At 42.2% G+C, this 26,061-nt stretch overlaps 3 protein-coding genes across 7 annotated transcripts; 2 read left to right on the top strand and 1 right to left on the bottom strand.

Annotated features, from left to right (window-relative positions):
• The first annotated feature begins 97 nt into the window (after positions 1-97).
• On the top strand, positions 98-9,270 carry BZW1 (basic leucine zipper and W2 domains 1). 2 transcript variants are annotated; one of them, XM_057375733.1, is made up of 12 exons: positions 98-222; positions 651-724; positions 2,376-2,552; positions 4,141-4,235; positions 4,482-4,547; positions 4,825-4,960; positions 5,533-5,642; positions 5,749-5,919; positions 6,190-6,336; positions 6,650-6,788; positions 7,644-7,766; positions 8,034-9,270. In XM_057375733.1, exons 2-12 carry the CDS (start codon positions 661-663, stop codon positions 8,063-8,065), a joined length of 1,260 nt encoding a protein of 419 aa, XP_057231716.1. In that variant the 5' UTR covers positions 98-222; positions 651-660; the 3' UTR covers positions 8,066-9,270. The 2 variants fall into 2 exon arrangements, with proteins under 2 accessions (XP_057231716.1, XP_057231717.1); XM_057375734.1 differs by lacking the exons at positions 98-222; positions 651-724 and having other exon boundaries at positions 2,475-2,552; positions 4,141-4,146.
• Positions 9,271-15,050: 5,780 nt separating this feature from the next.
• PPIL3 (peptidylprolyl isomerase like 3) lies at positions 15,051-19,855 on the bottom strand. Of its 4 annotated transcripts, none has more exons than XM_057375771.1 (7): positions 19,774-19,855; positions 18,923-18,970; positions 17,713-17,787; positions 16,840-16,933; positions 16,144-16,211; positions 15,672-15,790; positions 15,051-15,389 (listed from the first exon to the last, which is right to left on the bottom strand). In XM_057375771.1, exons 2-7 carry the CDS (start codon positions 18,923-18,925, stop codon positions 15,263-15,265), a joined length of 486 nt encoding a protein of 161 aa, XP_057231754.1. In that variant the 5' UTR covers positions 18,926-18,970; positions 19,774-19,855; the 3' UTR covers positions 15,051-15,262. The 4 variants fall into 4 exon arrangements, with proteins under 4 accessions (XP_057231754.1, XP_057231753.1, XP_057231756.1 ...); XM_057375770.1 differs by having other exon boundaries at positions 19,720-19,853; XM_057375773.1 differs by lacking the exon at positions 19,774-19,855 and adding an exon at positions 19,654-19,673.
• A 34-nt stretch (positions 19,856-19,889) lies between these two features.
• On the top strand, positions 19,890-25,743 carry NIF3L1 (NGG1 interacting factor 3 like 1). The gene is made up of 7 exons (XM_057375769.1): positions 19,890-19,930; positions 20,206-20,649; positions 21,432-21,594; positions 21,788-21,914; positions 22,283-22,421; positions 23,709-23,792; positions 24,654-25,743. Exons 2-7 carry the CDS (start codon positions 20,214-20,216, stop codon positions 24,836-24,838), a joined length of 1,134 nt encoding a protein of 377 aa, XP_057231752.1. The 5' UTR covers positions 19,890-19,930; positions 20,206-20,213; the 3' UTR covers positions 24,839-25,743.
• Positions 25,744-26,061: the final 318 nt, after the last annotated feature.

Genomic DNA, 26,061 nt, shown 5'->3' with positions numbered 1-26,061 from the left:
ACGCCTCCAGGCCGCAGCCCAAGCGGCCCTAACCGGGCCTGCCCCCGCCCTGCCCCTTCCCTCCATCCTCTCTGTTGGGGCGGGGCGCACGGTACAAAGCCCTCCCCTCTTCCTCTGGCGTAGGTTCCGCTCWCAGAGGTCTTGCTGCCGCTGCTCCTCGCTGCCGTTCCTGCCCCTCTCCGCTCCGGGCCGCTCGGGCGTTTTCTCTCTGCCTTAAAATCGGTGAGGGGACAGGCGCGAGCGGGGGATGGCGGATGGGGGTGACAGCCCGGCGCTATGGGCCGCACCGCGCTGCGGGAAGGTGGAGGTGGCGGGGTGGCGTACCCCTTCTTCCAGCCCCGCACGGCCACCGGGAGCACGGCAGCGCTGGCGGCGGGGAGGGCATGTCGGGGCGAGCGGCTGGGGCGGGGGGCGAGCGGCGCGGGCACGGCCGCGGGCACAGGCACAGGCACAGGCACAGGCACTGGCACGGCGCGGGCCCGGCTCCACCCTCGGCCCCTCCGCCCGCGGAGCCCGGTGCGTGTCGGGAGCCGGGCGGGGCCGCAGCGCCGCGGGGAGCGGAGGGAGGGAGGGAGGAGCGTCGCAGCGGGGGCGAGCGGCAGCGCGGCCCTGCCCGCAGCGTCCTCACGGCTGCCTCTGCCTCCTTGCAGGGTGTCTTTTATGAATAATCAAAAGCCGCAGAAGCCGACACTATCGGGCCAGCGTTTTAAAACCAGAAAAAGAGGTGAGTTAYCGTGCCATGCCCGCTGCCAGGACGGGCTGCCGGCGTTTGCAAAGCGTCGGCTAATGTCAGTAAACAAACCATTGCCCTCATGCTCTTAACCATAAATCTTTTGCAAGAGATCATGCTACGTGCAGAGTCCTGAGGCTGACTCTGGGTGCTGCAATGTTCTCTGTACTAATAAAAATTAATTGGCAGTCAGAATTGTCGCTGAATTTACTGTGATAACCTTGGCCTAAAAGATGGTTATTCTAAAACCATACTGAGTGTGTTTAGCTGCAAACAGAAGGATTTAGTATTCCTGCATTACAGGGGAGCTCCAGCACAGGAGCTCCTTGTTTCAGGTTAATACACRCACCTAAGGAGCATCTAATGTAGTWAGAATTTCTGTCTTAACCATTGRATAAAAGTTACATTGTCCTTGTTTAATTTTTTTTTAATTGACAGAAAACCCCCACAAAGTCTCACAAACCTACCCACCCACTTATCCCCCAGTCAACATCCAAAAAAACCCCAAAGCATGGGATGTGCAAAGGCCTGTCTCCCTACATGCACAATTTCTTCATAAGAAGAGTTAGTGATTGAAGAGGTGTGATGAGTAACTTTGTATTTTTCCAACATGAAGAGGAAGTGGGGACAGCTCTTAGGGTTTCTGTTCAGTAGAGTTTTACTTGTATACCAGTAGTGTTCCAGCTCTAACAGGCAGCTGTAAGGATGCTGTACATGCAGAATCACACTTTAATTTATAGAACCTGTTTGAATGTCAAAGCACCTTGAGAATCTCTTGAATGAGATTCAGTCTATCCAGCAGATGAAATGCCARCAGCCCAGGGTTTAGTCTCTTTTTAAGCACTTAACGTAGTTTGGCTTTGAGGCAACTCCTGGAACAATAAGCTCCATGAATCTGCCCTAGAAAATTACTGATCCAGTATTTCCAAACTTGCACCCAGCTGTTACTGATGTGTTGATACCTGGGCACCAATATGCCCTACTAGGCTGTGTACATATTGGCTATGCTGTTGTAGACAGCACTCAGAATAAGATCTGCWGTTGAGTTCTCTATCTTTGGAAGCWTTTCACCTCATGATTTCCAATTGAGACCTCCTCTCTCKTAAGACTTTCTGTTACATGGATGGATTTGTTGCATGTTGACCATGCAATGATCAGCTGATGTATCTCAGGTATGAACGAGTGTATTTTCTGTGTAACAACAGCAAAGGATGCTAAATAGATCTGCAATTACAGTCCATTAAATTAGCTCACATGTCTGCATCTCCCCTGGGCACATGAGGAAAAGTAATTGYTTCAAACTCACTTAACTCCAGGTTAAGAGGAGGGGATGGTCTTCATAGCCAAAAAGTGAATTGCTAGGTGTGATAGTGGTATGCAGTTTGTCAGTCAGAATATTTGATCCAAAACAGAGAGAGGCCCAAAAAGCTKAAATAACACATGGGTAATGGAGTCAAATGTACAAAACTGTAGGGGCATGAATCAAAGAATTGCCTTCCAGCATGAACTGTGTCTCTGGTTTTGGAGAGGAGAATAGGGGTATAAGAATGAAACTGAGAAGTTGGATAAGTTTTGTTAGAGCCAAGTAATAATGACCACAACGAACTTTTCATGGAAATCTTACTTCAACACTTYTGCTTTACAGATGAAAAAGAGAGGTTTGACCCTACTCAGTTCCAGGACTGTATTATTCAAGGTTTAACTGAAACTGGCACTGACTTGGAGGCAGTAGCAAAGTTTCTTGATGCATCTGGTGCAAAACTTGATTACCGCCGCTATGCAGAAACACTTTTTGACATCCTGGTGGCTGGTGGAATGCTGGGTAAGTTGCTTTTATGTGGCTGCTGTCAGCTTCATTCACTTCACTCTACAAAAACTCCATAATCTGTGGTAAACTACCTGATCATTTTGGTGATTGAGCAGTTAATGTAGAAATACTCTGTATAACCTGCCGCAATTTTACCTGAGTCTGTTTGCATTCCTTAAAGTGTAGATTGTACAAACTCTGCTTAGAAGAAAGTAATTTGGATTTTTTGTTGTGGAGTGTGTTGTTGGGTTAGTTTGTTTGTTTGGCTGGYTTTTGTTGGTTGGGTTTTTGGTTGGTTTCTTTTTTTTTTACCAGGAGTAGGTCCTGTCTCTAGTCAAGTTCACTTCTAATGATGTGAGGTGGTTGAATGCTTGTTTCAGATGTGGGGTCTGTGGTAACAGGACCAGTAGTTGCCCTGAAAGATTCTGATATAATCCTGTGCTTTGTGCATCCTGCCCTGTTATTTTGGTGAGGAAACTTATTTACAGAAGAGTCTGAAGAGCATGTCTTGGACATGCTATTAGCAATGATTTGTTGTTGACAATAGAGAKGTCATGAGCTCTAGCACACATCAGGAAGTGAGAACTGAGAGGGTGGTCGAGTCAGCAGAGAACACTGAGGGTCTGAGGAAGTAAACRTGATGGCAGAAAGTCTTGTAAACTCATGTATACGCTCTGGGTACAGAGCWAAGAGAAGCACATGCTTACCAACCTGGTAAGCACATACTGGAATTGTTACAATATGTGGGTTTACATGCAAGAGTCTTAACCAGTGCAGATTGTGATAGGAAGCATTCCTTATAGGAATGAGGCTGAAGGGGAAGGGGGGAAGGTATTGCAGCATTAATGGTGATATGGGGTGCTTTACTCAACTCCCTCTCTGTAACAGGTAGCTAAGACCAGCTTTGATCTTCAGTCAGATGAGGCCACAAGAAAAACTGACATCCTGTTTCCTTACCAGCTTTTAATATTATTRCCATACATACTTACCTCTGGTTTTAAAGTCATGTTTCTGACTAATAGGTAACAAAAGGATTTCCACTGCACATAGAAAGGCATAGAAATCAATAATTGGGTGTTCTGGCACTGAAGCTGGTGACCTGAATGTACCTTCATTGGTGAAGCAACCKAAATAACTAAAGTTGCAAGCTCATCTGTCGGGAATTTTGAACATGTGTCTGTTTCTACATGTTTCAGTCTACTGTTGTGACTTACTCTGTCATGTAAAAGCTACAAAGCAGCACTGTTGCAGCAGACAYTAAAAAGACACTTGCTGGAATTAAAGGAGCTTAAAGGAAGCCACTGAARGGAAGAGGAGCTCATATGACCATGTTGACTTACTCACATGCAAACAAGATGTGTTGCCGATCTCCTTAGAAGTAGGGGGCCAGAATATTTAAATGTTCAAATCTAAGCACCTGATTTCCAAGTTCCAGTGCAGCAGTGGAATAGATGGAAATGTAGGGGTGTCTTCAGTATCTGGACATTGAGTTCATCGTGAAAGGACAACATGTTGCATGTTATGGGTGTTGGAGTTCTGCTGTGGAGACTGCTCAGTGCTCTCACTGGGGAGTAACACTACTAATGCTTAAATCCTCCTGCAGCCCCAGGCGGCACCCTGGCAGACGACATGACACGCACTAACGTCTGTGTGTTTGCAGCACAGGAAGACCTAGAAACCATGCAAGCATTTGCTCAGGTTAGTTCTGAAATGAGGACACTTTAACTTAAAGCTTTTTAATGGTCAAAAATTAAATGCTTGTGTAGTTGTAAGGTTAYGTAAAAATAATGCATGGCTTTAAGCATACTGGAAGTGGTAGAGTAGTAGTKTTTCAAGCTGTGAGTGCTCTAAAGAGTTCAGTCCTGCTTTACTGAACTTAGTCTTTTTTAATTCTAATTGAATGATGGTTCAGAACAAAAGATRATATACTCTGTGTCTTCTTAGGTTTTTAACAAGCTAATCAGGCGTTACAAGTACCTGGAGAAAGGCTTTGAAGATGAAGTCAAAAAGGTATGGAKTGGGTTTTTGTCAGCAGACAAATAAACCTTCAAATTCTGCTAGTTAATCACTCTGTACAATGGTTACATCATAAAATGGATTATTAAAATACAACTCTTGTAAGTTGTTAATAGAAGAATGGCTAGCTTGCATGACTGGTAGAGGAGACTACCAGTGACTAGTCCTTCTGCTAGTTGAGTAGCTTGATGAAACAAATGTTTAACACAGAGGCAGTGGCCAAAGCTTAGTAAAAGATGRCAGTTTTATACAGCTCTTCTTACTTCTGCAGTTGCTGCTGTTCCTGAAAGGGTTCWCAGAATCCGAGCGGAACAAACTGGCCATGCTGACGGGTATTCTGCTTGCCAACGGGACACTGAATGCATCAATTCTCAACAGTCTCTACAACGAGAACTTGGTTAAAGAAGGTAAGTGTGGTGCAGCTCCTCCCTTAGGAAGGGAAGATAGACCCGTGACAATTAGGTAGAAATCGTGATGACAGTCAGTACACCCTTGCAGCTCATGAGTTGATACATTGACTACAGGATTAGRAAAGTAAATGTGATGCCCCACAACCTGGAACATCTTGTTAGGGCTTCAGAAAATGTGTTTTTTGAGAAAGCTTGTGTGTAGGAGTTTCCTTGCATGACACTGGGGGCTGTCATCACTAGCGTTGCCCAGCAAGGTGCTACTGTATTTTGGAGAGAGACCTTTCAGGATGCCAAACATTTGTCATGTCTTTAGCTTCCTTCCTAAGTTGCAGCAAGAAGAGTTGAGTTCAAAACAGGGAAGACTTAGGGGTTCCGGGTGTAGAAGTCCAACTTGCTGGAGGCTGCAGTGTCCTTGGGCAAGAGGGGCGCTGCAAGACAGTGCTGGGGTTGCTTGGAAGCACAGCTGCAGCTCTGAGCAGGGATCTGACAAACCAAGTACCCTGTACTCAGGCCTTACGATTCCCTGTATTTTGCATTTCACTAGTAATGGAAATATTCCTATTGCACAGGTGTTTCTGCAGCCTTTGCAGTTAAGCTGTTCAAATCATGGATAAATGAGAAAGATATCAATGCAGTGGCTGTTAGTCTTCGCAAAGTAAACATGGACAACAGGCTTATGGTGAGTACCACCGAAATCTACTTAAGCCAATTTAGTGAACAGCATTTTCCAGAAAAGTGCTTAACACATATTTCTTTTACAAATTAGTTGTAAACTTTGTTTTCAGGAACTCTTCCCAGCCAACAAACAAAGTGTTGAACACTTCTCCAAGTACTTCACTGAAGCAGGACTGAAAGAACTTTCTGAGTATGTTCGGAACCAGCAATCCATAGGAGCTCGGAAGGAGCTGCAGAAAGAACTGCAGGAGCAGATGTCAAGAGGAGATCCATTCAAGGATGTAAGTGTTTGTAGACAAGGTGGAGGTGCTTTCTGACTTTCCCTCCTCTTTTATACTGAATTTAGCTCTCACCAGGAATTAAAATGAGGACTCGGGGATTGGGGGTATGTTGGTATTAGCTTTGTGGATTTTCCTTAATGTCCTGAATCCTGCTGTATGATCAAAGAGTTTGCTTGTCATTCTGAAACCTGGGTTACYTTTAGAAGAGAAGTTTTAATTTAGCTTAGTGCCATATGTGGYCTTTGTGCTGACTCTTACTCTGTCTGTCAGATCATCTTGTACGTGAAAGAGGAGATGAAGAAAAACAACATCTCAGAACAGACTGTGGTAGCCATAATATGGTCAAGTGTAATGAGCACAGTGGAGTGGAACAAAAAGGAGGAGCTGGTAGCAGAGCAAGCCATTAAGCATTTGAAGGTACTGTAACTTTAGTATGGACTTCTGCACTCTTTGGGCAGGGCTTGGTTTTCCTTCTTTCTGCAGCTTCCATTTAAATGTTAAAGGCTGCAGTCCCACTATTGCACAGTGCGAGATGGGGAATTCTCCCCCTTGTGAGGGTTTTACAGGCCAATGTCCTGAGGCAGAGGCGGTGACTGCAGCAGAGTTGCTCTGGGGTGGAGCAGTGGTTGCAAATTTCTAAGCAGTGGCTAATGGAAGCTGTGAAACCAGCTTTAGTCAGGTGGTAAAAGTGAAGTGCTCTCTGTGTGCCAATYGATTGTTCTTGTTACAGCAATACAGCCCTCTACTTGCTGCCTTCACTACCCAAGGTCAGTCAGAGCTGACTCTTCTGTTGAAGATTCAGGAGTATTGTTATGATAACATTCACTTCATGAAGGCCTTCCAGAAAATAGTGGTGCTCTTCTACAAAGGTAACTTCTGTGGAGTTGTACTTTCAGGGGGTTGTGGGGTTTTGGAGGKGTTGGCTTTGGTTTGTTGGGTTTTTTAAAGCTTCTGAAACAAAATGCTTCAGTTCTGATAAATGCTTTGGGGAAGATCAGTGCTACAAACACAGCACTTCATGAGCTGAAGAATTCTTTGCSTTCTGTTTGCAGAAATGCAAAGGTGCATGGGACTGGTCCTTGGCACAATAGGGAAGTGCAGGACAAAGATGCTGCCTGTCTRCAGTAGATCTGCTTAAGAGTTGTAAAACAAAGCTAAATTTAGATTTTTAAGGCATGTTAAGTTTCATGATTGTGTATTCTTAGTTCTCTTAACATTAACATTAGTCTCTTAACATTGACTGTGAGCAGCCGAAGACTGAGACCACCAGTGTGTTGTGGGCTGCTCTAGGCTCTTTTTAAGTGACTGATAAGCGGTGTTACCAAAGAACATGCTTGCACCTGTGGAAACTTGTTAAACTGAAGATTATATTGTACTTGTAAAATTTAAGAAACACCTAAACACTTCCCGTGGCATACTTTGGACGTTAAAAGAATTTCCATCTGTTCTTAGCTGTTAACTAAACATTGGCCACTTCAAATAAGTGTGAAACACGCCAGACTGTTAGTGGGAGTGAAAGTGCAGCTCCTAGRTACAGTGCTGATGAAACTGCTAGCAGCCATTTTTGGTTCTCAAAATACGTAACTGGATGTACTCCTAATGCAAGTCTGTCCAGCTATACCCAGAGAAGGGAGTGTGTGATGCTTTTAGGGGAGGAAGCAAAGGCTGCCAGTCAGGTTCTCAGAAGTTTGCTGTGTTAATTCTGCTCTTGTYCATCTTAACAGCTGAAGTTCTGAGTGAAGAACCCATCCTGAAGTGGTATAAAGATGCGCATCTTGCAAAAGGAAAGAGTGTTTTTCTGGAGCAGATGAAAAAGTTTGTTGAATGGCTCAAGAATGCTGAAGAAGGTAACMCAGCAGCTTAGCTCATAAGTGGAGCTTGTTCATTTTGGGAACCCTAATAAACACAGCATTATTGCTGTGTTTTGGAGTGGGGGGATGTAATTGCCCCTCTGATATGAGTGTGCCCCCTTTCCTGGTCCTGGCTAGAAAAACTTGCTAGTGAAATCCATGTGGATCCAGTAGCAGCTGTTGTGCAGGATGCAGGGCAGCAGCTGAGCTGGGGCTGGGGGGCTGAGCCGTGGCCAGGCTGCTGACGAGCTCTCTTTGTTGCAGAGTCGGAGTCTGAAGCTGAAGAGGGTGACTGACCTGAGAAACGGTGGCCTCAGTAAAGCAAACWGGAGCTGTAGATATGTGTCATGTCTCATGTGTCCTTCTGATTCTTACATCCTACCTCCCTATATCAAGCATGATATAAGGGCTCTCATGGCAATTTATTTTAACTGTTTTCTATAGTTAATGAAATACTGGATTTAGTTTTTAAAACCATGTTCAAGTAGCTTACAGGAGCTGTTAGATTTGACTCTTAATCTGCATTTGTCCTTTCAGTTATCTTCTACCTCCTGTATTTTCTACTGTAATAATGTAATTTAAGGCCTTCCACRGTGAAATCCTCTACATCTGTTGGGATTTCTGTCTGTATTGGAATAGATGTGATATAGTGAATGAAGAGTTAGRGCAGTTCTGCTTGCAAATTCAACTGTAAAAAAGCCTTCCAAGTGAAGAGGCCATCGCTTGTGTGGCACTGCAGTCTGTATCACCAAACAGCCCCCTTTATAGGTGGCTGTCCATGTCCCCACATACTTTGTCATCCCTTTACTAGACTTCCAGCATAAAGCAATGCTCTATTCCAACTTYGGGGAAGGTGGGTGCCCCACTGCTGGAAAGTAGTTGTGGTGGCAGCAATTGATTACCCCAGTGGGGCATGAAGAGTGGCATCTCTGAGCCTGCTGGCTGTCACAGCTGGTGGCCCRTGTTCCTGAGGGGCTGTCAGGTGCCCTCGCAGCTCTGGGGGTGCCTTCCTTTCCCCTTTSCCTCATGGAAGTACAAGCCAGTGCTGTTCCACACAGAGCTGCCCACCAGCTTTCTCAAGCCAGGCRATGCTGCTGGCAGGGCTGGGGCAGGGGGAGCAGCTGCTTTCTGCTGCTCTGTAAATGCACAGCTGCTTGGAATCTAAGGCAGCCAAAACTCCATCCCCCACCCTTGAAGTTTAGAGATTCTTTTATGCTGGCAGCTCACATGCTAAACCAAACAGCTTATCTGCTCCCTGAAACTTCAATYCCTAATGGAAATTCTCAGGACAGTTCAATTCAGAAAGATTGGGKGAAAAAAGTGAAGTCTATACTGTTGTAAGCTAACAGTGAGCATTAACTGAAATACTGGTAACCAGAGTACACYTACTAAAATGAATGAAAAAATTGGTCATCACAATGCAATCTGTTCAATACTACAGTGATCTTCCTTACTTTGTAACTTTTTTTTTAAAGCAAATAAAGGCCATCCTTAATGACAAGGGCTGTCTCTGCTCCATATCTGAAAAGAAAGCAGCAGTGGCACTGCAGGCTAAAAGCGGTCTTTTGCCTAATTCAAGGACTGCTGAATACAATGTAATTAAAATAATCTTTATGTTAGGGTGCTTTTTTCCACATGAAAAGTGCTAATGTCCCATCAGTTTGAAAACCAGGTTCATCTGTATACTAAGTAAGTTTTATGTCAACATTTGGTAAGTATCCAAGAAATACTACAAAGTAACAGCATAACCAGTTTCAAAATCAATGGTGTTTAAATTTCTTTTGTCCCTGYGACTCATCCTGCTTAGCTGCAGAAGCCTGTACCCTTTTTGTGCCTTTCAATGGAGAAAGGAAAGGAAAGCACTGCACCAGAAGCGTAGTGCTTGTTTGGGACATACTCCAGCATCTTCTGAATCAGGTCAARGAGGTTCTTGTGGTCAGAATCCTGGCATGTCTTGAATTCCTTCATGAAAATAAAATGCTTGTTTATCCTCTAATTATGCTTAAACCTTCTGTCCACTAAAATATGGAATTTCCTTCTCATATTACATTCAGTCGCTTACAGTGGGTTGATCAGTATCTGCCACCAAGATTTTGTTCATCTCAATCCACCATGACAAAAACTTACATTTCCTTAACCAGACAGTATTTGTTACTCAAACATGCTGTTCGTCCCTTCAGTAGAAGTGCGAGTTCATAACTTGGGAGTTGATCTGGGAATATTCCACAAGAGTAGCCAGCTTGTCAAATACAGCAAAGGGATGACTGGCTCTTAAACCTAATTCAAAAATATTTAAATTAAACTATAGCAGTCCAGGTACATAAAAATATAATTACCTGCTTTTCTTTATCATGTGGTATGGCAGAACTATTTTTCACTGGACCCTGCAACCAATAATCAGTTTCAGGGTACAAAAAGAAGTGGCTGTAGTAATCTGTTTCTTAAAATAAATTGGAGCATACTAGGTTTTTTTCTCCTTGACCSTACTTTTTTTTTTTTTTTKTTATTTGGTCATTAATCTCAAGTTTCAGCAATACTGTCAAGATGACAAAGTTGAGGTATTTGAATTTGCTGATGGTGACAGATGAATCTACATCTGTTACTAGCATGGCTTGTAAATTACAAATGTTAAGAGGGTGATTCTTCACACCAAGCTGCTGCCAAAATGTTGACTGAAAGCAAAGTGTAGAATGTTCTGCTCATACAGTTCCCATGTGCCTACATCTAGTCTCCAGTCTGGAGAAAGGCAGCTGACATTCTTGCACAAATCATTCCACTTTAGTCCCTGCCTCTCCAGCATATTTTTACCCATCTGAGAAGTATTACAGACATTGCATCATTATAAGGTTCACAGTAACTTACAGGAAAGAGTGGAGGTGCAAGGTGGTATTCCATGAGAATACACTGTACACTCCAAACRTCRCATGGCTGTGACCATCCCAGTGCTGTGAAAGGATTCAGAAGGTTCTTGTTTGATACTGGACTGCAAACAGTCCCAAGAACTCAGGAAAGAGAGCGCTGCACTGCTGGAGTGTAGAATAGCATGTGAAACACCTTGCATGAGAGGTCAGCTAACAGGCTGCTACTGGCCAYGGGTACCTTCAGGAGCTCTGTGCTGCCCTGTGGACACCAAAGTGTTTGATACTCATCAAAGCTCACAGCTTTCATCTCTGGTTGAAGGCAAAGGTGATTAGCCCCAGAAACTCAAAAACAATGCAGACACGTCCATGGTGCTGAAACCATTCTAACGTCTGGACACAGTGACTACAAAGGCAGGAACAAGACATGATTTGCAACAGTTGTATGAACACTGAGACACACCCATTCCATATTGCAGAAAACAGCATCACAGAAGTACTAAAACCAAACCAGCCAGAGTACAGGTAGCTTTGTATACTCTGTGTGTACTGCCAGGATCCAGTGCCTTTCCATGTTCCAGTACTAAGACTTCATAAGCTGCTTTGGGGCATCTGAGCCAAATTTTTTATTATTTCAGCTACTTGTTTGCCTCTTCTGAAAAGATGGGACTGAAGAGTAGACCAGCAAGTACTTTTAACTAAGAATATTCAAATACACGTGGTTTATAGCAATGGCAGCCTTTTTAGAAAAGGTACTTTTTTAGTACATGCTGACAATATAACCAAGGCTCATTATGCATAAAAAAAGACTAAAGTTTCATATATCAATTCTGTGAACATACTTTATACCTTATTATTGTTCTTAGAAATTAAAGGCCCYATCTACATGGTATTTATGTATGCTGGGCTAATACTGGAAAACCTTCCACATCACGCAGCCTAACACAGCTGTCATTCAAAAGTTACGAGCCTTTTTCAGTCATTTAAGTGGCAAAAATGTTAACTGAYGTGTTAGGTACCTTGTACAGTGGCAGGAGCAATTTCAAATTCAGTCCCTGGAAATTTGCAGGGCATAGTTTCATGTGCATTGTTTATGTTACAGGAGAAAAACACGGCAAGGAACAAATTTTCAGGTGCCATAYTCAAACTAGAAGGCAACAAAATTACGATTATTTTTCTTTTGAAAGACTGGCTAACTGAATTTTCCTYTATGATTTCAGGACCCCTATTTTTTTCTTAAAGAAAAAGGATTTGATAACAATCTTTACATATATATGTGTGTATATATATGCACATAAATATATATATATATATATTTAAATGGCCTTGTGTCCAAATTAAGATACCCATCTTAGGCAATCAAGATTAAATCACTTGTATGAGTGTATGGCAAGAAGCTATTTTTTTTCAAATCATAAATAGCATATACATTTGCTTTACACTGTCTTGGCCTAAGATCTTAAYTTACAACTCCAATCTTCAGGTTTTTTAACAGTGTAACAAAGATCAGAAAAACCACCCTGTTAGTGGGCAGACATCATCCATATTCAATTCTACAGATTTCTCTTCTTGCAAAAGAAAGTTCTGGCATGACCCCCTTGCTATTTCAGTGGTATTTAGTCAAAATCAAGTTTAAAAGCTTGTCCTTGGATTTTAGAATAGGGGTTAAGCAAATGCTTGTCATRATACAAATTTTGAAGGCATGAAAGTGATGCCTGTATTGCAAGTAYTCCAACTGATGGTTAMTGTTCATTAATCTGCTCCAATGTTTAGTGAACAAATAGCAGGACCATATTCTGTGGAATCACAAGCCTAGGTAAAAATTACAGATTTTCACTGAAGGAAATGCAATCCTAGCAAAAAACAATCAGCTACTAATATGAGCCAAAGGAATAAACTATTGACAATAAATGTAATTAAAATCATTCCAGTGCCCCTCTTCAGGCAGCTTTTTGCTATCAGCTGCAAGACATCTTTCTTGGAATACCTTCAACTCAAAAATTAATCCAGTGACCACATCAGAATAATAAAATCTTAAAACGTGCCTGCTGATATCAGAAGTCCAGAAGTTATTTACCTGCCAGGAGTCTGAGAAAAGTGTTTGCAGCACTTTTTCTCCTGTGCACTTCTGAATGGTGTCCCCTTTCATTCTTAGYATTGTTGCACCTTCTGCAAAGTGGTCTTTTTCTTTTATCCCTGATAAAATTAATTAATTTTAATTCATTAATTCGACAGGAATTCCCCAAGTGTAACAAAGATACTTTACTCTTTGAATTGCATCCCACAGACAAACAATTTGCAAAGCTATTAATTGTGGAATTTACACTAGAACGAAGATTGTATTTTTCCTCAACATCCAATTTTTTAGCTGTTTCTTCCATGTAAATTCAAGAGGTTTTTTTTTTTTCCAAATTAATTGTTTTTGACACGGGAGCTTAAATCTGTAACCTATTCCTTAAAAAAAAAGAAAAAAAAAATAGAGAGAGAGAGAGAAAAGAAAAAAAGCTTTTTAAAAAGACATATCGGGGCTCGGACACTCGACACTTTGCAAAGCTACTAAGGTCAGTGCTGCGTATCTGAGGAAAAAGGCTTCTGTGTGCTTAACAAGGGCAGATTTCTGAGTGTTTTAACAAGGGCAAATACTGCCCACTGGGCTTTTACAGACTTCAAAAGTCTTTCTATGGATTCCGGGAGAATTCCTAACACTAAATCACATAAAACGACAATAAAACTTGGGGTAAGTTTGCCCCAAGAGGAGAAGCGAACTCACTCATCCGCACCCCTGTTATTCCCCCTTTCAGCCCGAGCCGCCGGCACCGCTCCCCCCTCAGGGCACCGGGCGGAGCGAGAGGGGCCGGATCCCCGAATCCCCGAATCCCTGAATCCCTGAATCCCCGAATCCCCGCCCCGGCCAAAGAATCGGGGCTCGAACCGAGCAGGGGCTCGGGGAAAGGTTGTGGACGCGGGGAAAAGGTTGCACTCCTCGCCACAACGGCTGAGGCCATTTTCTCACCGCCCGAAACGGCGCGGAGACAACATGGCGGCCTGAGGGGAGCGGGGAAAGGGGGGGGCGGGGACACCGAATTGCCAAATTGTAATTTCTTACCCTGGTGAGCTGTAATTAACAACCGTAATTTCTTACCCTGTTAATTTGTACTGCCCTCGGCGTGTGTAGTGGTTGTCCGGAATCAATTTACCATATGTACATTACAACATGCAAGTCTGTTACTGTTCAAAGATCGTGTACCATCATTTTCTTCTYGCCCACTGCTCTCCAGCTTAGACCAAGTCGAGGAAAACAGACATAATACCATTGTTTCCAGTTCAGTGCAGGATGTCAGCATTTATAGTTACTGATTATTTACAGTTCCTTTGCACTGTGGTAAATTTCCCACTAAAGTTCCTCCCTTTCTCCTGCGTGGCAGTAATGTCAGTCTCATGCACCATTGCACACTTYTTGCTATTGCACTTTTTATATGGAAAAGACAGAGCACAGTGCCAAAAGAATAAAATCCTGTACCTGACTGACTGAAGTACTACACTAAAATACACTAAATCTGGAACAAGGGCTAGCAGCTTGAAGCAACATTCAATGAAGAATATAGGAACTTTGTCCCCTTGAGAAGATATTAATTACCTCTGCTCATTAACACCTCAGTAGTCTGTAGGTGGCATGCCTTTGCCTTTCTCTGGCAAATGAGTTCTCATYATGTTAGGAGGCTGAGTCTCAAAACGGGAATAATGGCCTGAAGCGGACTACAAGTCAGCATGGGTTTCCCCATGGATTTTTTCCAAGGATTACAGAGCACATATTTGAGAATGGGCTTCGCTAAGGGATGCTGACTGAATGGAAAGAGGACTGGGGGAAGAAGTCCAAAAAGCTCTCTTATCTGTTCAACATCATGTTGAAAGACCACAGCCTTTTTAACACCACACCATTGTATTTATCCCCTAGTCTCCGTGCAAAAAAGTGATGAAAAGCCAAGTGACAACAAATCCATGTCACCTAGTATCAATCAACAGCTATGTACGGACAGAAATACTATTTCATACCAACAGTGTTGTGCCAGAAGCAGAAGAAATTGCTCCCATCTACATTTTGGGGAGGCTGAAGAGTTCCAACACAGCAATACAAGAGCAAGCACTCCTCTAAATCTGTTCTCTAATCCTCTGGGAGAGAAAGGTTTCATCTATTTAYGACACTGCTCTCACCTAGGGGAAAAATTACCTATCTTATTTCCCTCTTTTGAGAAAACTGAGTAARGAAGATTACAATTTACATGGSAAAGTTTCATAAATCATAAAATTTCATAATTAAATTATAGCAAAGGGCATTGTTTTAACATAGCATCACTCAGAAAGATAAGGCAAAAACCAAAGATTAGGAAAAAAATTATTTTTATTTTAGAAGTATAAAAAAGAATGTTTAAAAATCAAAATCCAGGAAAATACGGCTTCTGAAGCACAAGACTTCTCAGTGACAGCTCCTAAACAATGTCACAGCTCCTGAAAATTCAACATTCAACAAGCAAAAATATGATCCAGCTGAAGTAACCCTTTYTGATGGCTCTTTAAACCCCATAATCTGGGAATTACCTGACCAGTCTCTGAAGAATGTGTTGAGGCATTCTGTGGCTACAGAGCAAAAGGGTTGGCATGAATTGTAATGTCTTTAATGCGAACATCATTAAGAGGTCTGTAGGTTTTCTCATTCACAGGCAGCTTCTCCAGCTCATCCAGGGTCTCCAAGCCATCAATAACTCTGCAAGAAAAAACAGTAATCACCTTCTAATAATGATTTAAATTTCACAGCTGAGGTATTTCAAAACACTTTACAGTGAAGTATCACAGGGCAAGGACTTTGCAAGCAAATGATACAAAATAAGACAATCAAAACATTTTATGTGGCAAATAATATATTTTTTGAAAGGAAATATTAAATGTCAATGACAGATTCTGAGAAAAAGGACAAGCATTCACACGTGCTCCCAAATACTCAGATTCCTCACACATTCTGAGGGAGGCATGCAGTTGGGTCACTTACTTTCCAAACACYGTGTACTTCATGTCCAGGTGTGGCTGTTTGCCATAAGTAATGAAGAACTGTGATCCATTGGTGTTGGGACCATTGTTTGCCATGGAAACTACCCCACGGACACTGTGCTGAACAAGGGGAAAAACCTCAGCATGAATACACACCTGTGAAACCAGGACTAACCTGTGCAAAGTGCTCTATGACTTAGAACTCTTCTCAATACCACTACTGAGAACAAATCTTGGTTGCTAATATATTCTATCACAATCAGTAATTAAATCCTCAAAATGGCTCTTTCAGTGAAAAATTACTTTTTTGCCTAGTCAGAAAGTCTTTCAAATTCTGTTTTCAGAGATGAAAACCCTCAAATCTTGCCAAGCACAGAAATACCTGTTCCCATTTTAACAATATGCTATTGTTCTCCAACCTACAGAGAAAATTCAGATGAAAATGTAAGTGCATACTGASAGCACAGAAATACCTTTAGATATTCACTGAATTCATCTTCAAACTTCTTGCCCCAGATGCTGTTACCTCCCTTCCCAGTGCCTGACAAAGAAGCACCACAGTAGAGATTACTGAATTTTCAGACTGAAATAACCCAGAAATTATGTTCTGTTACAACATTTTACAACAAAGACAGTAGACAGCCTGCAATTAGTTTGAGGCAGGTTCTTGGCACTGCACAGAAACATAACTCTATATAAGGAACACCTATTAAGAAGAAGAACAAAACACTGACATATACTCAAATTAAATTCAGTTGAGTACGAACAGATCCAACTGYATCAGCTTTTCTCCCAAACATGACACTGTCTGGGACATTTACCCCAAATCCTTTAGAGGCAAAGTGTGCTTTGCCACACAAAGCACAGTGGCAACTTCTCCTTAAGTCAACAGAAACATATTTAGTGGAAAAACTCAAGCTTGTAGCATACATGATTACTTAAAATCAGGGTAACACCTGACTTCTGTAAGCCCACCACAGAAAACTAACCTCATCATAAAAACCTCTATCACCAATACAACAATTCTTACATTTTTACTTTACTTACTTACTTTTACTTTACTTACTTGACTTATTTTGRTTTTAATATATATAATTCCTTTTCATTTCTTTACATTTTGTTTTTATGTACATTTTTTTAATGGAAAGACCCAGACAGAAGAATTTTACCTAATGGATCCCCTGTCTGAACCATGAAGCCCTTTATATTTCGGTGAAATATGCATCCATTGTAGTAGTTACTAGCACAAAGAGCCAGGAAATTCTACAAAAATCAAACAAACCATATTAACAAACAACTGAAAAACAGTATTATCTTACTAAAATGACAGCATTGGCATGACCAATGCTTTTACCTCTGCTTTGCTTTGTGACCATGAGAATTCCAGAGTATTGCCATAAAATAGTCATAAACAAATAATAGCTAATAAACTCCTTTGACAGTGTAACACACAAACAATAAAAAAAATTTCAGTGCATTGTCTCACTTGAGCAACAAATAAAAAGCYTAAGACATGCTCTCAAGTATCATTCCCATTCAACAATTTTATTTTGCACATGTAATTTTATAATGAATAATGTCATGCCTCAACTTTTTCATTAAAATAAATGAAATTTATTTCTGTTAAAGTTTATTGCAAAAGTCAAAACTGGGGCCCCTGACAAACTGGGAGTGGCTGAGGCTCATTCTTTTAAACTAAAATCAAGTCTGTGAGGGTTTGAGAACTCATGAAAATTTGGGAATCCCACACTATGTGCTACATTTCCCCTTAAAAGCAAAGGACACTTTGGGAGATGCTGGAACTTCAAGAGAAGCATCCCTTAGGTAAATCTTATCAAGTGAGAAACAGGCATTAAACTCTAGGCAGTATGACACAGTGCACAAGTTCCATAAGCGGAACAGACACTGCACCAGCTGAAAATGTTGATATTCCATTGCATGAAAAGTAAATTGCAAAAGCCACTTCACCTCCTCCACAGTCTTCACTATTTCTACTCCTTTGTTTCACCTCTAGGCAATCCCACTCCTGCCACTTGACTTACTTCACAAGTCTTTGGAGTGCGCTCACAGAATAGTTCAATTTTAATATCTCCCACATCAGTGTGCAGTGTCACAGCCTGAGGAAAAAGGCAGAAAATAATAATAAAATCGTCAATGAAATACTAACAGACACTTTTTTATTTCCCAGTCCCACCAAAAACATAAGGAAGTTTGCACTGCATATAACCATTGTTTCAATATTCRGCCATAAGCAAGGCTACTGCCACAAACCATCCACATCTCCAGTAAAATCACCTGGAAACACTCAATTTCATTAGTTTCAGGACAAATCAAGCTTGCCACGATAATGCAGTAGCTGTTTTATGCTGTTACATTCCGGGAATACATTATTAATTTGCCAACAGGTCCTACTTAGTCACCTCAATGTAAAGGTGAAGAATCAAGGTTACATCTGTTTTGGATATGTGGTGCACACAACTCATAGCTTTTACAACCAGAAGAGAAACTGATGCCTGCAGCCTTTGGAATGATAAAGTTCTGAAYGGCAGCATATATAGTCTGCCATCACAAACAAGCAAATCTAAATTAACTTACTTTTCTTAAGGATTTATAAATTRCCTTCATAAAATTTAAGGTCAGTTAGCCAGTGACCTAAGCCAACAAGGTCTCTACAGGCTAAAAATATCACAGTGCTCCTATGGAAAGAGTTAAACTATGCCAAAAAATTACTGCAGGGATAATAGAAAAACTAATAAAAATCAGCATCATGTTGACACTGGAATACTACTGCAAAAGTATACAAGTAAAGGAGACAGCTGCCCACAATGTCCATGAAAATCCTCTAAAAGTTTAAGACACATAAAGTCTTATTACTATTTCTTGATTTGCTAAACTTTTAAAAGTCTGTGAGCGCAGAGGTTTACAAACGCTGAGGCAGAGGTATGTTCCTGAAACYAGACTAATGCTTCTGTGGCGAAAGAAACCAAACTAGATTATCAAAGTAGCATTAAAAGCCATGATCCCTGCAGTGAAAACATAATTGTATTTTAGACTGATGTAAACSAACCTGTTTTATTTTTCACAATATCTTTTTATAAGTTTGAGATGAAAACCCTAAACTTTTAATGACAAATTCCTCACAGCATCAGAGTAAGATGTGTAATCCTTTGAGATGCAGAGCAGCTATTCGCTTTCCAAGAGATGACCATTTCAGAAAGAATGAAAATATATAAAAAGTGCTTTTATTCTTACCATGTCTGCTTATCAAAAAGCTAAGGTAGCCTTCTATACAGCAATTTCCTGCAAAGACAACGTATGAGGTTTATTGGGATTTTTATTCTGCTAACCCTCATTTCTTTTGATTCTAAAATATTTGTTGGTTACATGCTTTTACACCACACGGTTCTACAGTACCATTCCAGTAATTGCGTGGAAGCCTTAGACTCCGACTAAGTTTCTGCATTAAGCAACTACACAGCATATAAAAAATGAAAACCGTGTAGAATAGACCGCTTGGGGAAAGAAGGGGAGGGTGAAAACCAGCCTTTCCGAGGATGAAAATCTATAGTAAGCAATCAGGTTTTCCAAATATTATGGTAGTTGGCAGAGTAGTACATGGAAGAAATTCGCAGCTAAAAGCCACATGCCAGTACCTAACAGAGGCGTGATTTGGAGCCAGCTCCTCAGAGCTGTGAGTGCCTGCAACASTCAGGTACCTGAATCCAAGCACAGAATCCGACTTATTTTAATATTTATACTACTTTCAAGTAATGAAACCGCAGCTGCGTACAAACCAACAGATTTACGCGCTAATTTCTCCTCCACAGACCCGCCTTCCTTAGTGAAGCTCCGCAGAGCCCGCAGAGCTCCGCAGGGCCAACCCATCTGGTCCTGGCTCCCCCSCACCCACGACAGCCGGAGCTCCGGCTCCCTCGCTGTCCCCTCCTGCCCGCCCGAGGCAGSGCCACCGAAATGTCGCGCACAGGACGAGTGGGCTCCTCCCGTCGCCGCTCAGCCCCTCCACCGGCGAGCACGGCAGCACTGCTCACCCGCCCGCGCACTGCCATCGGAGGATGCTTTAACCCGCCGGGGCTGATGCAGACCTACGCCCGCCGCCGCTGAAGCGGCTCCTCGCTCCCGGACCGGAGGGGCCGCCCCAGCCCCGCTGAAGGCGGCGGAAGCGGCGGGGCCGAGCGCAGGTCCCGCCCCGCAGCGCCGGTCCTGCTCCCCTGCTCCCCTGCTCCCCTGCTCCGGCGGGAGGTGAGCGCCGTGCGGGTGCGGACCCGCCCGTGACCTGAGGCCCCTGGTCCCGGTCTTTCCGTGCCTCTGTGGCCGGGCTCTGTTGGGCGGATTAGCCGCGGGAGGGGGGGATGGATGATATTTGAGCTCCGTGCGTTTGGTGCGGTGTGTGCTGTGTACCGGATGGTGCCGGGGGTGGGCGGGTGCACCGACCCTCCGCAGCCCGAGCGCCGGTGGCTGCTGTTTAGGCAGGTGGGTTGCCGAGGCTCATCGCGGTCTGTGTTTGCCCCGCACAGGTCCCCGCATGCCGCTGCCTGTCCCGCCGCTGCTCCGCCCGCYTCTCCACCGCGTCCGTGCCTTGGGCCGCCCGCCCCTACGCGCCCTCATGAACCTCCGGGAGCTCGTTTCTGCTCTCAATGACTTTGCATCCCCCTCTCTGGCTGAAAGCTGGGACAATGTGGGATTGCTGGTGGAACCAAGTCCTCCCCACATTGTGAACACCCTTCTCCTCACTAATGACCTCACCGAGGAGGTGATGGAGGAGGCAGTGCAGAAGARAGCAGACCTTGTTCTTTCATACCACCCTCCTATATTCACACCACTCAAGCGAGTAACGTGGAAAACCTGGAAGGAACGGCTGGTGGTCCGAGCCCTGGAGAACAGAATCGGAATTTACTCTCCTCATACGGCATACGATGCCATACCTCACGGAGTTAATAACTGGCTAACAAAGGGACTCGGTGAGGTTCTGTTAAGTACAAACAAGAGAAGGTTACAATGATTAATCGGTGTATGGTATTTTTAGGTTGGATCTTTCCATTTCTTCCAGCTTTTAGTGTGATTTGAGGACTGTTTTTTATTTTTCCCAACGTGTTTCTAGTACTATGACCTTAAACACATTGTAGGAAATTTATCTTGGTGATGTATGCCAGATACAAACACAAGAGGGTATTTTCCCATGCATGACTGCTATTGAGTGTATCTGGAAATTGTGGAGAATGGTGGTCCACTGTGGCTGCAAAGCTGAGACCACTGACTTTAAATCACCACCTTTAATTTATAAAGTACAATATCKCAATGTTTTTGAGATCTCAATCATTTTTGAGATCAATCTCTAAGAATTTGAGCTATATGAAATTATTGTAGATTTTTATCCTGTATATTGTGGCTCACAGATTACAACAGCTCTGTCTTTTCCAGCCTGTCTTACAAATCAGAAACTCCTGGTTATGTACAATCCTTAAGATAAAAATGATGGCATTAAAAATGGCAAGTAATACATATCCATAAACTTCTTTGGATTTAAAATAGATTGTGCTGAAAGGAGACACAAGAACAAAAAGTCGTCAGTTCTGGTCAGGTAAAAAGGGTTTGAGTGCAAAATCTGCATCTTTTTGCTGCGACCAGAAAAAGGGTTTGAGTGCAAAATCTGCATCTTTTTGCTGCATCTCTTCAGGATATGTGCTGAATCAGTATTAGGGTGCTTATCCTGCTTGATAAAACAGCAATCTTGTTTTCTCAGGTGCCTGTACCTCTGTCCCACTGCATCCATCAACCGCGCCAAGCTCTCCAGCTGARGGCACTCACCGGGTAGAATTCTGTGCAGATGCTGAGCATGTGGATGCAGTGCTGTCCAAAATCAAAGACATCCCAGAGATCTCCTGTCTCACCACGCTCCCAGTCAGGTATTTGTTCCATTCTCTAATGTTGTATCCTTTCTGTTGTTTGCAACAATACGTTTCTTTAATTGTATTTTACTGTTGTAATAATTTTGTTCCTCTGTGCATTGCATTAATAATTACAATGCTATAGTATAATTATTACAATGCCAAAATTTTATCTAATTTTTTAACAAGCACCAGGCATGTCTCTCCTCAGAGTTGAAGGKGAGGAGCAAACACGAGTCAGTCTGAACTGCTCTCAGAAAGCACTGCTGGAGGTGGTGGCATTATTGTCCCAGAACAGCCTTCTTTATCACAAGACTGAGATTCTCTTACTACAAAAGGTAACAGAATCACAAAAATTACTTCCTGTGACTGTATTACTTGTGTGAGCTGAGTGTCCTACACACTGAAATGCAGTAGTCAGTGGCTTTCCAGTACTATCCCAATGCTTTGAAATACTGGCATGTTGRGATTTGAAGCCACACGTTTTCCAAAGCAATGAAAATATCTATGTGGTGTGCACTARTTCTTAAATCAGTTTCAATAGCTGATGTAGTTTGTGTGTTACCTTTGAGAACATCCTAAAGATATTTTTTTGTAAAGTTCAGAGATGTTTYTGCATGCCCAATATACTCATCCTTCTACAGTGTGGAAAGCAGTGCAAATTTCTGGAGTCAGCTTTCTCACAGTAATTTTCTCTTCTTTTCAGCCTCTTCTTCCCCATACTGGAATGGGACGTCTGTGCACTCTGAGTGAGCCGGTGTCCTTGTCAGACATAMTAGAGCGGATCAAAGGCCACCTGAAGTTAGCCCATGTCCGTGTAGCCGTGGGAGTGGGCAGGACACTGGGTAAACAGGCCTGCGAGTCACACTGCCTGCTAGGACTGGCCCTGCAGGAACAGAAGGAGCATGAGTCTGTGCATGAGTGGGAAACACTGCTCTGTCTTTAATAGCTTTACTTCCAAGCACTATGAAACACTGTTAAGAAACAGCATCTTGGAATTTAGAGTCATACAAAAAGAATCTCATCTGTATTTTTAATGGAATTCTGTATTATGCTGGYTGATGCAGTGAAGAAGAGACAGCACAAGTTGAATACAATACATTGTTTTCGTAATTCATATAATGAATAAGATTTTTTTTCCTGCCCAGGGCACCAAGGTGTATTACTTCATTGTACGTTCCCTTTTGTGACTGAATGTTAAAATTCAAAGCACTTTAAAATAGTTAGGGCACTTTATGGGTATCCTTATAAACACATAAACATGTTTTGATGAAAGGTAAGGCAAAGAAGGTGAACTGGCWCAAATAGTGGGGTCATTGGTAAGACATGGACTAAGCATCTTATCCCAGCTACCTCTTCTGATCTCCAAGAAGCACACCTCCTAGAATTTGTGAGAGCACATTTRTTGAGAACTCTCTGTAAGTTATGAGGCAGAGCTGCAATTAAACTAAAAAGTCCCCAAACTACCTGAAGCCTGTCTTTATGGTAGGGGATTGAAGTGGTGTGACTCCACCTAAATCAACAGTAATTGCAAAGCAACACACTGTAAGACCTTAACAGGATTTGAAAACTCTRTGTTGTGTGTCCCCTCTCCTTTGTGAATGCAACACATATGAAGAATTAAAATTCCTGTCACATGTGTAATAGCTTAGAAATAGCAATCACAGCAAATAGATTTTTATTGGCATGGAGCAGCTTTCACCTTGCATTAAGACTGGCCTTCTGAGAGCTCTCAGGARCCAGTATATCTCAGAGACAAAATGCTGCTTTCGTGGCATCATTCCTAGGGAAATGAATGACGGTGAAACACAAGAGTCCTGGAAAGAGTAGCAGCCTATTAAAGGGTTCAGAAACCTAACAAACACTTCTCTAGGAGAAAGGTAGCCATCAGCCAGTCTCTGTGCTGGAGTTTCCTGCAAAGTTTCCTGCCCCTTGAAAGAAATAATTTGTCACAGACACTGTATTGTCAAATGTTACTCTCTCAAACTGTCAGATGTGTCTCCTCCTCCAACAAATTTACATTGACCCAAAAATCAAGTTAGTAGTTAACTGTGAAACATTTACTAGCAATACAGACAAGGGGGCTGAACAAAGGGGAAGGAGTTTAACTGTGGTACCTTTGTATTCTGCAGAATCACCAGTGAAGAAAGCTGCTTTGTGTGCTGGTTCTGGGAGCAGTGTCCTGAAGGGAGCAGAAGCTGACCTCTACCTCACAGGTAATAGAATGCTGTTGCATTACCTTTATAAAAATAGTGATTAGAAAAACAAACAAAAAAACCCTAGCAAAAAATAAGGTTGACTGGCTGTTTAGATTTGGCCAGAATTACCTGTTATTTATAATTGAGAAACCATCAGTTAGTTATTGGAATGATAGTCTAACAGTAGAGATAACATGGATCAGATGGCAGTGTGGCATAGTGAAAGATCTTTGAATCAAAACATTGCTTTACTTGCATTTATTTCAACACAAAATCAGTGWTGATGGCAGTGAGTTGCAACTTTCAGTGTGTTTCTCCTTTGGCAACATGTATTTCCTCGATTCCCCACAGAATTTCCTATTGGAAAATAGGATATAATGTGGTCTACAGAACCTTCCACACAAACTCCACAGCATGTCTGACCAAAGGGACACTTGGTCCATTATTTTCTCTTCCGACAGTGGGACAGCTGTTCCCTGGGCTCAACAATGTGAAGGCTGCCTTGCATTCTRTAGGAATCCCTGCCCCTTCTCTCCCTAGGCTTCCCAACTGCTTTTCTACATCCTCTTCCAGACCACTCTGAGCATTTTTATTTTCTGCCCAAAGTGGCATAATTTAYGACTCTTCAAAGATGGCAAGGAATTTCTGTGGTTTTATCTCAGCTGTAGCAGGGACATCAATTGATAAGTCTTACAGAGGACCCTGGAGTAGGAGTGTGCCATGTTCTTCCTGAGCAGGTGGTGTTGCACTTCCGCTTATGGCCTATGTTCCATTACCTCATCCCAGCTTTTAGCTAAGATTCTCCATACATTGCAGAGACATGGTTACCTGAACTGTCCCATAAGTGATCTACATGACATTTCTTTCTCCAAATGGCAGGAGAGATGTCCCACCATGACGTGCTGGATGCAGTTGCCAATGGGATAAGTGTTATTCTGTGTGAGCACAGTAACACTGAGCGAGGCTTCCTGTCAGAACTGCGTGACACACTCGCGATCCACCTAAAGAACCAAGTCAACATCATTGTGTCTGAGAARGACAGAGATCCTCTCCAGGTGGCATAGGGGGAAAAAACTGGAGAGAGAGAGAATTCAGTCAATTGTGGTATCTTGCACAGACCTATCCAACTGCAGAACTTAATGAAGGTGCTTTGAATTGGTCTAGTATACACAATGATTGTGTTGTACGGTCCCTCAAAGTTTAGGGTATATTTTGCCATATCAGAAAAATATTTGTTTTGTAATACCAAAGGGTCATTTACCTAATTACTGCACTTCAATAAATTTACTATTCTTGCTTGAATTAGATATATTTGATAACCATGATAACTCAAGGACTGGTTTGGGTAAAATATGTAAAACCTGATTTATCTCCAGATTTAAGCTTACACAGCTGTTCTGCCCTACTGCAGTTATGTCAAATCATGTCAGTGCAAGTCACTGATATTTTGCCTAATAAAWGTCAGAAATAGTACTTAATGAAAGGATGGAGATCAACTGTTTACATTAACGGTTTTACTAAGGCATCACTCAGATGCAAATAGAGAACACAAACCAAATTGTTGGTATTAGTATTCAATAGCATGATCCATTACTAAATCAGTTTTAAGGCTTTTCAATAGAGGGACTCAGTTAAAAAATACTTTGGAAGGTTAAAACTCCATTCCTTGACAAAGCTGTAAATTCATCTGCCTTTGTTGTTTTSTTTTAAAACCAGTTTTTGTAACTGTGGTTCTTCCTTACAGGATTACTAAAACTGAACAAATAGTACTTCCACCACTGATAAGTTTTATTTTTCAAGTTTTTTTTTTCTGTTGTGATTTTTTCAAGAAGAAAACCCTCACAGTTCCATACCCTACCATCTTTGGATGGTAAATACTTCATTACAAATTTGTAAAGATCTTAGCACTATCCTTTTACGTTAATAAAAGTGGCCCATCAAACAGTGTCTCTATCTARTAATTGCATGTCTTGTTCCACTTGTATTTAAGTAGAAGAAGATGACTGGTRTTATCTGAAGCTACCTAGGCTATATACAGGTCATCATTTTTACCAATATTTCCCAAGTAAATGACCTATCAGAAGAATCAAATAGACAGTGAGTTAAGTAGATGCTCTGTGTTTCCAATACTAACAGAAGCCAGGTCGTACATCTCTTGCTTCTGTCAGTGAGAGGCAGATGAGGTTAACTATTAGTCCATGGTTTTGGTTCTCTTCAAAAAAAAGGCAGACAAGCCATTCTAGATTGTGATATAAGAAACAATATAAAATATTTCTACTAACTAGTT

The sequence above is a fragment of the Malurus melanocephalus genome, unplaced genomic scaffold (genome assembly GCF_030028575.1).
Source record: "Malurus melanocephalus ecotype Western Australia unplaced genomic scaffold, MMel_1.1 scaffold_257, whole genome shotgun sequence".
NCBI lineage: Eukaryota > Metazoa > Chordata > Aves > Passeriformes > Maluridae > Malurus > Malurus melanocephalus.
The sequence above is the reverse complement of the archived record's forward strand: the minus strand, read 5'-3'. Positions and strand labels throughout refer to the sequence as shown.